General features: G+C 37.8%; 1 protein-coding gene across 2 annotated transcripts in view; it reads right to left on the minus strand.

Annotated features, from left to right (window-relative positions):
- Nucleotides 1-12,184, minus strand: part of FGF14 (fibroblast growth factor 14) — a 418,197-nt gene that overhangs the window by 88,175 nt on the left and 317,838 nt on the right. For both annotated transcript variants that reach the window (XM_009880469.1, XM_009880476.1), the window contains exon 3: nucleotides 8,077-8,180. In XM_009880469.1, the coding sequence (XP_009878771.1) occupies nucleotides 8,077-8,180 (104 nt within the window). The remainder of the gene's footprint in view (nucleotides 1-8,076; nucleotides 8,181-12,184) is intronic.

Consider the following 12,184-nt stretch of genomic DNA (forward strand, 5'->3'; position numbering starts at 1 on the left):
GTTCCTCAAGCATGAGATTAGATTACCCTCATTTTAGCATACCTACCTACAGTTACTATTCCTTGTCATACAATTATTAGTTGAAAAATGTCCAACTGCAGCTGCGGAGTCTGTGATCTTCCATGCTTTGACAAGAAGTTTGGAAGAGTAGCTTTTTAACCTTGATGCATTTATGTACATTTTTGAAATCTTAGAGAAAAAGAAGACATACATCAAGAGATTTTTGCATCTGCCCACGAGAGATAAAAGTGGGAAAGGAAAACAAATATTTAAAGCAAATATGAAAGTTTTCTTATAGATAAAAAATTTCAAGTAAGTCCTGTCAAGGATAGTGGGGACCTTAATGAACCAAACAGGACACATACATTTGTTCTAAGTGGCAAGAAACATCACTGCAAGTTTTGAGTGAAGTTCAGTTATTGCCCCCAGTACAGTATCTAAATGGCAGGAGGGTGAAACAGCGGCCACACATGAAGAAGCCACACTAAAATTCTGTATCATTATAGTACTAATTATCTTTGTTGTATATTCAAAGTAGCAGATTTCTTTAACCAGCATTGTTTATGAACTGTAGTTCAAATAGTAGCCATTTCTGCATGTGAAAGACTCAGATGGGTAATAACAAATGCAAGCATCAGGCTCAAACGATGATATCGTCACAAGCTTTTCTGCAATGCCGATATCATCGTATGGTTTTCTACAATTCAGTTCTGGTCAACTGTACTATTTCTCCACTTTCTTAAATCCCTGCTTATCACAGTCTCCTCATGTCAGCCTCATTCCTTCTCACTTCTCTCCCGCCCTATCAAACTCTCATGTGCCTGTGCATGCCTCCTTTTTCCCTTATCTTGTGTGTGAAAACACTGGCTTCAGCACATTCAATCAAAAAATGTACTGAAAACCTAACCCACTGAAAAAAGTCAAGGACCTGCATTTTATATGCATTTTATACCCCTTTTCTACTACACTCTGTAGCAGGGACATCTGGCACTATTTTGTACAATACAGCAGGGCTATGTTACCCATTGCTCCTTAAGTGCCACCATAGAATAAACAAATACATTAGCAGTTTTCTGTATTTATTTTTGGCAGGCAACTTGAGAGACAAATTATCTACCTCCAAACACAGATATAAATAAGCATAAACCATGCAGATGTTTTCTTCCTCCCTGTCAGTGTATTTCAGCTACTTCTGGAACACGCTGAACTTGTTTATCTTTCAAGCAATGCAGCCCAACTTACAGAGGAACACATCCCTGAAACATGCTTTCTACTCCCCTCTCAAACAAACTTTTGTTATATAAGGCAAACATAGGTCACCTTCCAAGTGATACCAAATTGAATAAAAGATAACAGGCTGTGCAAAGAAGACATTCCTCCATAAGAAAGGACTTTAGTTGTAAGCCCTTAAAACTAGCTGATGGAGCATGCATAGGGTCAACGCTTTTACACTCTTAAAAATACCACTGTTAACATAACTAGTTTTCAAATGTCTTTATCAGAACCTGTGATTTAAAAATATTTAAATTTACCAATTTTCCTCTCTCCAAAGCGTGCCAGAGTAGTTCCAAGACACAGATAATGATAAGGGAACTAAGGTTTTAACCCTGTCTTAGTAAAGTCTATGCTGGGAGATAAGAGCGTGGGAGCAGGTTGAGACCCTAAAGCATAAGTCTGACATGAGAAGAAAATCATGTTTCCTATAGATCACAATATTATTAGAGGAGCCACTCCACTCCAACGTGCTTACATTCACAAAACAACAGATAGATACTTCACAAGCAACAAGATTTACCCTATTCTACTATTCGGTACTCTCCTGACTACTGGAACAAAAGCCTAGCTAGTTAAAGTGATAGAGCAAGCTCATATCTGTCCACGTCTCTCTAAATAGATATATTCCTAACTATTTCTACAGTACCTTGTAAGATGGGGAACAACCTTTGGCAAAACCTAGGTTAACCACTATTATACTGTAACAACACAAAATAAATGCTGCCTTAATGTCACAGTAATCTCTTTTTGATTATTCTTGTAAAAAAAAAAGAATTTTAAAACATTGCATTTCCTCTTTCGTTTTGCCTAGTTTAAACTTCCTTCTGCTCTGTTTATTAAAAGGATTTACGCACCTTTGAACCTTCAACGTACTGCACACGCTAAGCATTGTTATTCCAAAACACAAAGAAAGGCTCTATGAAAAGCTACCAGAAACTTATTTTTCACTTGACTTTGATTTAGATACTAGAAATATGGATTACTTCAGTTCTCACTCTTTTGCAGGCCCTACTGTCTGTGCTCCTATCTTCTTCCTTGAGGCTGAATTTTGTTCTCCTCAGACAGGTCAATTATGTAGGCTTAAAGAAGTGGTGAAAATACCAGCACTGGGAAGCTGCTGAAATGTCAGGAGAAACCCTCAAAGGCTTTTCTTTCAGGTAAGAGTTGCCAGAGCAATATAACAAATATGCTCCCCAGTAACAGATATTGATGTTTTCTCTCATTCATGAAGGCTGTGACACAGACTGACATCTTACTGCTGCAGTAACACTACACAACCAACACCCTTCCAACACCCTCGACACCACATACCGAGGCAGATCAAACACAAACCCCACCTTACAAGAAGATTGTTCTGTAAAGCGAGTAGTGTACCATCCCTAATTCTGAAATACTTTATAAAAAGTTGGTACAACCTCCGAGAAAAACAGCCGTGTCTCTCCATTACTCTCTACATCCTCCCAGTGAGGTTCCCACTGCCCCATAGCCAGCAGAAGAGCCCTGAAGGGCAGTGCACAAGTCCAGCCAGGCACCACGCAGTGACCAGGCAATTCAGACCTGGCCCTGCAGGGTCAGTCATCCTCCTTTAAAGCATCTCTGTCATTCATCAGTTTTACTAAGAAACCATACAGTGAATTTCTATGACTTTAATATCTGCTGTTGACAATATCACAGGCATACTCTTCCCTTTATGGTTTCATCCACATCTCAGGCCTCACCAAAAACCGGCAGAAGAAATGGTTACAAAGGAAACATGAAGAAGAAAGCAAAAGGTGTTTTAGAGTTCAGATTTTTTTTTCTTGCTACATTTTAGTTTTTCCTTTTTCTCTTACTCTTGTTAACATCCGGCTGAACTGCTCCTAGGATGAAACAAAAACAACCAGTAGCCCTTCCAAACCCTCCCAGATACATCAAGTAATTCTTGAGATAAATTCATTGATACAATCCAAGACACTCTCATATCCTCACCTCAGGAAAATAGGAAGCATAAAACAGACTAACATATTATAAATTTTACCTATGAGTTCATCCTGTTATGATAGCAGAAAATCCTAGAAGCAAAACTGGAAGTTGAACTAATGAACCTTTTTCAAAGTGAGTTGACCAAAACTAGCATCAAAAGCTTCTGCCATGTGCTGCATTGCCATCTTCCTGCTGTAGGAAACACCTGTTCCCCATGGAGAATCCCTGCAGCTATGCTCATTTTTTTCAGTGCATGGAGCCAGTTCCCCTCCTTTTGATTTTAACAGGATCAACCCCGGAAATAAAACCTTGTCTTGCTCACCCTTCCCCAAGTCAAAACAGGAGTAAGGCAGATTTTTGGACTTTAACATATGAAGTCCATAACTACTATGTCAAAAATCTTGCTAGTAACTGAGACAGTTCTTTGTGGAAAAATCCAGCTTCTTCAACTAGCTTTCACAGTGATGAAGTCAGTCATAAATACTGAATTATTCACCATTCACTAATCCACCTAAAATAAATCTCAATGCTTTTACAATTCTCATTGCTCACTAACGTACATCTAGAATCGGGAAGCTGTCACTAAATACATATATCCTAATTATGAGTGTATATATATGGATATACATATATAAGTATAGTTGTACATACACAGAAATAAAGTTGGATGCAATAAACCAAAACTTAAAAAAAGGTCAGCTTAATGGATAGTCTTTAAGTCAGCTAACCCTTAAAAGTGCAAGGAAAAAAACAAACATGAAAAGGCTCTTGTTCTCATATAAAATATGACAGAAAATAAAAAAAAATCACAGTATTACAATGATTAGTTTAAATGCATTGAAAAATAAGGTTATGATTTTGGAAAATTATTTTCTCTCAGGAATTCTGCAAAGCCTTATCATACTCCAAAGACTTTGTTTCTCCTTTATTTGACAACGCTTTGATGGTGTGTGTTAGGAACCCTGACTTGATCAATCCCCAAAGGACAGAATACAAATCTCAGCTGCTGCAGCAGGCAAAATAGGTATGAAAAGCTCTTGAGACTGACTTTCCTACACAATTTGCTGTCCTTATATTTCTGTTCTAAAAAATAATACCATAACACTCTTCTATGAATTTTCTGCACTTTTTTTCCTAGTTCTAACTCTGAATTAGTTGAAAAAATCTTAAATACGGCAGAATAAAATAAGAAAAAAAAAAACCAAGAGACTCCACAAACAGCTATTAATTTAAAAAAAAAAAAAAAACAGGAAAAAAAAAACCAACAAAGCAAATCTGCATTTGGTAATCTATGTGTAAAACTGGTCTGTCACTGTACCTTCATTTTCCTCTTACTGAATACCTTTCCTTTCAGTGCTGTTGCTTAATTAGTCAACATCATGTGAAGCTGATGATAAAAATAATTAACCTGAGGCCTTCAATCTCTGAAGAGAGGCATCTGTCATGGTTTCAGCTGCGATGGAGTTAATTTTCTTGCTAGCAGCTGGTGTGGGGCTGTGTTTTGGATTTGGGATGAAAATACTGTTGGTAGCGCACTAATGCTTTTGGTTGTTGCTAAACAGTCAAGGCCTTTTCTGCTCCTCACACCACCCCACCAGTGAGTGGGCTGGGGGTGCACAAGGAGTTGGGAGGGGACACAGCTGGGATAGCTGACCCCCACTGACCAAAGGGCTATTTCATACTGTATGACATCAGGCTCAGTATACAAAGCTGGGGGAAGAAGAAGGAATAGGGGGATGTTTGGAGTGATGGCATTTGTCTTCTCAAGTGACTGTTATGTGTGGTGGACCCCTGCTTTCCTGGAGATGGCTGAACACCCGCCTGCCAATGGGAAGCAGTGAATAAATTTCTTATTTTGGTTTGCTTGCCTGTTCGGCTTTTGCTTTACTTATTAAACTGTCTTTATGTCAACCCACCACTTTTTTCTCACAAGTTTTTTCTCTTCTGATTGTCTCCCACATCCCAACTTGGGGGAGTGATCGAGTGGCTGCTTGGTCCCAGTTGCTGGCTCGGGTTAAACCACAACAGCATCAACAGATTGGATATTCTCACAAGCTATGGGTTTCATATACTGTGAGTGGAACAAGGGACGCTGAGGTATTCTGCAGAGGAGGACTATACAGGACTTCGGTCGCAGACTATAAATGCTTAGTCTATAGTGCACACTTCCACTTTGTTAAAATGTTTATAAGAAATTGTTAATATATCTAAACATATGTAAATTTTAACTAGCATTCCCATTATATGGCACTTTTTTTCAGTGATGACTGTTGGCATATGAAATTTAGAAAACTTTGTTCTCCCATCCTCCCCTGAACATCCAAGGGAAAAACACACATGACATGTAACACTGAACTGCATCGCAGGTGCAACAGATACACAGCAGTGACAGAAAGTCCAAAAAATCCACCAATGAGGCTGTAACAGAAAGTGGTCGGTTAAAAACCTTTTTCTACTAACAACAGTATTTAAAATATTCTGCATGCAGTATTTCTTCATCTTGATCCTCAGGGAGAAGTTAGACTTCTCTCTGATGCTTTGTCTTCTCATTTTTAAATGCATTAGTCTCTAAGCTGAAAGCAGGCAATTGCTAAGACAAAAATATATTGTCAATGTTTTCAATACGTTAATATGAAACAATCAAACCTGCATTACAGTACTGATGTTTTGAAATCTGTACTTCTAAATTTGCATTAGATTACCAAATATTACTCCTTTTCAACTTGACAAAGGTGTAAGTTGAAAATTATTTTGTAGACATACCAGAACTAAAGGCTTCCACTCAGTTTCCTAATGTGTGAGAGCTCTGTGTCATTTAACAGGCCACTCATCTTTCATTCTCCACATGAGGAAAAGTATGCAGTACATTCCACAGGCACTCGTTTCCTTACCTCATACAAGGTAAAGCGACAGACTGAGATGCTCTCCCAAGAAATTTTTAAGTGAAATACACTCAAAACATAATATTCACAGAACAAAATTCAGAAGTACTTAACAAGTTGCCAATAACTACAGGAATATATGAAGTCATCAAGTCCTAAAATCTTGCCATTAGCAGCAATGAAGAATATGTAATCCTGCAATACATTAAATATGTGGATTACATTTTTCTTATACATAATCTTTTATTTATATCCATGAGACTGATCACAACCTAAGTAATTTGTGGTGCTCAAAAAGAAGACATAGGAACAAAGCAATTCCGATTCTCACTGGCATGACAGAAATATCTTGTTAGACCTGAGGATATTCTAAGGGTCGGGTTCAAGTCTATTCAAAGTTTAGATCCATCCATCTCTTCTTATCTTGCCTTGTACTTTCTACTCCTTTCCTTTCCCCAGATGACACTGGTCATTTAACTTGGACTATTTCCAGAATAATACATAAGTGCAGTGGCTGCCAGAATTTGTTCATGTAGGGTCCTTCCCTGTGCAGAATCACCTGCCGGGAATCTGGTAAATTTTCTGAAATTTGTATTTCTTTCTGAAGGACTGAGAACTCACTTCAGAAACAGTGCTGGGCAAGAATGTACTCTTAACTGTACCAACACATTAAAAAAATACTGTTCATGCCACCATACTGAAATGAACTCCCCACATGAAGTGATGGAAATGGGAAGTCAGCAATGCATTTTCTCTAATAGCTCTAGGTTTTTTCTTCTAGTTTTCTTCCTTCTGACAGTAAATATTGCATGTTTTCCTGTGATAGAATTTTTTATTTGGAACAGAAGAAAATAAATGTTTTAGATCATACTGCTGAAGTTTCCAGCAGACATTTTATGAGGAGGAATTTTCTCTTTGTCTTGACATTGACATTCGAGATTAGTTCCATTATTTCTTCCTAATTAGCTTTTCCAAGACAATTGAGTATTTGAAACAAACAGAATACTTTCCCTTAGGGTATCAGAAACTTAATCTGTCCAATTTCTTTTCAATGGACATTGAAAACAAAGCAGTACATTGTAATTCAGCGGGGAATTAAGAACTAAGTGACGTAAAAAATGGAAAAAGCACTATGTAAATAAATTCAACATAGATGGCAATAAAAATATAGTAATGAAAAATCCTTTAAGCCACCTTGTTAATACCTGACAGAACTGTCTGTTCATATTAAAGTCTGTTTGTCTTTCAGAGGAGGTTAAGACACTAAATTTGCACAAAACTGAGGATTTTTATATTCACAACAACACACTGACTGATTAGCATTAAATTATTTGGAATATCTTAAACAATCTGAGGACTTTCCGATCACTTTACACAGCAGTCTTGTTTGTGACTCAAAAGATTTTTTCTTACACTTTGATCATTCTACAAAGACACAGTCCCTCACAGAACTCTTTATTTTCCTGATATTGGAAATAAATAAAAAAATCAGTAATGCTATGCATACAATTACAAGGTTATGATGATAAACTGTAAAGCTGTTAATGACTTTTTAGATGGAAGTTATCCTTGTAAGTTGTATCAATAAAAGTAACTGTTGGAACAGCTTTTGGATTCTGATCAACAAGTCACCAAGAAAAAATTGCAGGTCTTTATTTAAAAATTCTGGAGAATTTAATTGAAAATAATAATCTTTGTGGTGTATTGCACACTACCAATATAGCCTACCAGAAAAAGAGCTCTACAGAATGTTTTTTCAGCACTACTAACACAGTAATTTCTACTGTATTCCATTTCCAGATATGCTGCATAAATACATGGGTACACAGGTGTTTGTACTATATGTATATACATATACAGACATTATAGAACTTCTTAAAAGTGAATATGCATCTCATTCCCATGTAGATTTCAACTTCAGCTGTGCCTCTTAAACAGAGTTCAGAAAGGTACTTACTGATGTGTAGAGGAAACCTTCTCCATTTAGGGCTATATACAACCCGGTCTTTACACCCTGGATAGCAACAACTCGAAGTCCCACTGGTATAAGGTTGAATAACGCTGTGAAGAAAAAAACATGACCAGATATGAATATAATATAATTATTACAATATTCTAATAAACACCATTACTAAAAAGAAAGAAAACTACTCCCTGTATATTTTTCTGATTTTAATATTAAACTAATTCAGAAAATCTTGCTTCTAGTAAAGTTAATCCTTAAAATTAAAGCCTAAGTATCTATCTAGCAATAAGTCCTGCAATAGTTCAGTATTTGGCACAAATGCTAACTAGCAAATACAAAGCAAAGAAGACTGGACTGTAATCATTTATGCAGCACTGCAGCCATGAGTATCTCAGGGAATCTGGCAGGAGTCAAAGAGCCCAACAGTTCCTTCATCAATGTAGAGTGATCATAAGGGTAATACTTGTGAGATACCCTGCAGAAAATATCTCTCTCTGATTATGGCAAGTAGCTTTTTATTTTCTTAAGCATTTTTATGGTTTCGTACTAAGACGTACTCTCATTAAGATTGCTTTCAAGGGTTCTGTGATTTCAAATCCAAAAAAAAATTCTGCTTTTGTGAATCATATATTTGATACAAACAGTATTACATGGGCCTTAGGTAATGGCAGAAGCTTATCCTAGCTCAGGAAAGCACTCAAATATGTGCTTGACTCTAAATGTGCATAAATGCTATTGAGCTGAGTATAGAACACATTCAAAGACTGAAATTCTTGAATTAAAAATCCAGCTAATAGCAGATACCTCAGCAATGGTATACACCTCTGTAACAACAAAAACGACCACAGTTTTGATTACTGTCTGAAAAAGACCAGTGTGAAGAGCTGGACTTTACCAGCCTCACCACAGAACAACAAAAGAAAAAGTGATGTAAGAGACACAGACCAATTCTTCTAAAAATTATGCCTGCACTCACCTATACTAAGTCTACTGACTCATACCAGGAAATCAGATGCAAAGCACACATCAAACAGTCTCAGAAGGAAAGACCTGGATGAGCCAGAGTTCATGCTAAGCAGTTTTCTACTGCGGATGAGTCACAGATTCACAAGTACTTGGATGAAAACCAAAAGCGCAACCTGTGTGTCCAACGCAGGCAGCGAGGACCATGGTTCCACCAAGCCATGTCTCAGGAACACAGTAACACTTAGAATGAGTTCCTCAAAATTTAGGAAGGACATCCATAGTTGTGACTAGAAAGTGTACCCTATGAGGCTATCTGTAATCAAAATGCCAGGGGTAAAGCCCAAATTAAGAGAAAGAGAGTCATGTAATTGCAGTGGATAAGTACATTTTCTCAAGGTGTGAAAACTCCTTATTGGTCAAAGGACACAAAGCCACAGATCATTTATGATGATGATCAAATCTTTACAACTGAGAAAAAACATAGGTTAACTATTAGAATTTAAAGATAGAAGTGGATGGCAAAAAAAAACGCCTTTCCTTCAACATTCTTACGCAGAAAAAGAATATGTAACATAAGATCTTTTTCGGAATGCACAAAGCAAGTATAAAGCTGGGAATTGTTGTAGCAGAGCACTTCCTACAACTGTAGAAAGAAAAATAAATTCAAAAGTGCTCGGAAGAACACAAAACAAATTTATGGGTTTACAAAGAATAGAAGAGATGACATCAGACAAGAATTAGCACAAATATACAGCATTTTCATTTTTGTAGTTTCCATAAGTCTCCGTCATGCTAGGATCTTACTGGGCTGTTCACTAGAAAAATACTAAGTACAGGCAAGGTTCCCTCTCTAATCGATAGAAGATAAGTGTAAACCAGTGAAATATGGCACTCACAGAGAAGATATCCTAAGACCATATAGGCTAAACACTGCATGACTTGAGGGCTTTTCAATGTTCAATATAATTTGGAAGTTAAAAAACACCAATCAGGCATTATGCTCAAATGTTAAAACCAGCAAAACCAATATTGTGGGTGGTGAAGGGGAAGTCTGTCACGGCAAAAATAGGTTTTAGATAGCAGTTAAGTTTGCTTTTTTTCTAGAAGCAGAGAAATTCTAGGAGGAAACCTGGATAAGAACACCATGCTAGAAGGAGGGCAGCAACAATTGAGAGGACACCAGGAAGGAAAAGCAAACAATACTTGTATAAAGAAAAACGGGGTGAACACAAAAGACAAGTCAGCCATGGAAAACTGCTAATGAAAACTAATTCCAAATCATAGTGGTTCAGTCAAATCTCCTGGAATGTAGATACAATTTGCTGTATTACCAATAAAAATAAAGCAGCAAAGCTAGAAAAAACCAACCACAACTGAAGGAGAATTAGAAGCCTGTAACATGGCATTGTTTTATGCAACCTATAAAATTACTAGAGCGGCTTACAGTTACTGGTGGATTTAGAAAGCACTGAGGAGGGGATATAATGTATCTTTTACTGCCACCAAGTTTTAATCGGAGATTGTCAGAGCTGTTGTAATTAGTCTAGGACCATAAAATTTTAGAGTGTGATCTGAAATGCTGTAACTCTGCACATACATAATATTCAGTGTTTTCCACACAGTCTTTCAGACTTGGGTAAAACTAGGGAGGCTAGTCTACATTCAATTATTGATTGATAAATGCTCAGCAATGTGCTTCATACTGAGGTCAGCAAAACATGCACCAGTAAGGCACAACATGTAGTTTTTATGTGCTCTGAAACTGGCCAAAGGAAATTCAATTTCCTCCAGAACCTGGCTGTGCACTACTCTTTACTGAGCAGGACTTCTGTGCCCAACTACACATTTTAAACCTTCCTAGGATTCACCTGTGCTATACCCCGCTCTAATAAGAACTTGCCTTGAGAAAAAGAGAAAGCCTTCCAGAGCTTGCTGGCATTTCAGGTCTTCACAGCCAAAGCTAAGCCCCTACCTGAAGGGGATGTGAAAAAGAACCGTGACCCCAGCTTCCCTCTGTATTGAAGACAATGATCCAAAACCAAAACTAAGCAGGGAGTTAGGACCCTGAACATCTTCATGTACCTAAACCTAGCCCGGTGAGTCCACAGATGAATTGAGAAGAGGGAGCGCCCTGGAACAACCCCAAAAAAATAATTCTGCCTGGTGCTCAGTGCTCCCATGCTGCACGCTCAAGTGTAAAGCCTGGGAAATCCAACTGTAAATAAGACGTGGGAACATCAGGGAAATCAAGAGAACCAATCTGCAAAAAATGGTGCAAGTAAAACCCTTTCTCCTCTTCAGCGCTGAGCCTGTGCACGCTCCCGTAGCTCTACTTTGTATTTCATCTAAACAACGACCGTAAAGCAGATGGTTTCTCTTCCTTTTCCTAAGCTTGCAAGCCTACTCCCCGCACACACAAAATCAGAAAATGGGGGCAGAGGGGAGCAGTTAACAGCAACAATTGCCTTGAAAACATTTTTTTAGGTGACATGGAGGGGATTTGCAGGGACAAATTTGAGTTGGATTCTAATCCTCCAAAAGTTTTACCCAAAGTTACAGTTAAAGTCCACTTTTTATAAGTAATGCCTCCTTCCTTGAGCAAAACACAAACCCACCACATTTATTTTCCCTTTTTTATGTAATACCATCATAGTATATTAACTTGAAATCTGAAATGCCTGAAATCAGGTATTTCCATATCTTTGTGAAAGTCTATTTAGGTATGACTGACTTGTAGCTACAGGAAAATTGCCATTATAGATCACTGTTTTTCTCAAGAAGCTTGCTACAGACCAATTGCTTAAGGCTTATAGACTTGCTGTCTGTTCTGCATGTGCATTGCCCTGGTGTCAATTAACAAATCTGCAGGCCTACAGGCAAAAATGACAACTCCATCAGAACATCTTTTAGGTTGGCAGTGAGCGCAAGGGAGGTTGGTATTCAGAGATCAGCCCATCCATTTCTTATGGAGCAAACCCATTCTACCTGCCTGATGTTACACACGATGTAATTAAAACATACTTTTTAGTATGGCTGAACATGCCCTCCATCGATCCTGTCAGACTAAGATTATACCGATGGGAGAAACGGGCTTACCTAACTCCCAAAGGTGACAGAAATAGATAACTAAATG

The sequence above is a fragment of the Charadrius vociferus genome, unplaced genomic scaffold, assembly GCF_000708025.1.
Source record: "Charadrius vociferus isolate BGI_N301 unplaced genomic scaffold, ASM70802v2 scaffold180, whole genome shotgun sequence".
Lineage (NCBI taxonomy): Eukaryota > Metazoa > Chordata > Aves > Charadriiformes > Charadriidae > Charadrius > Charadrius vociferus.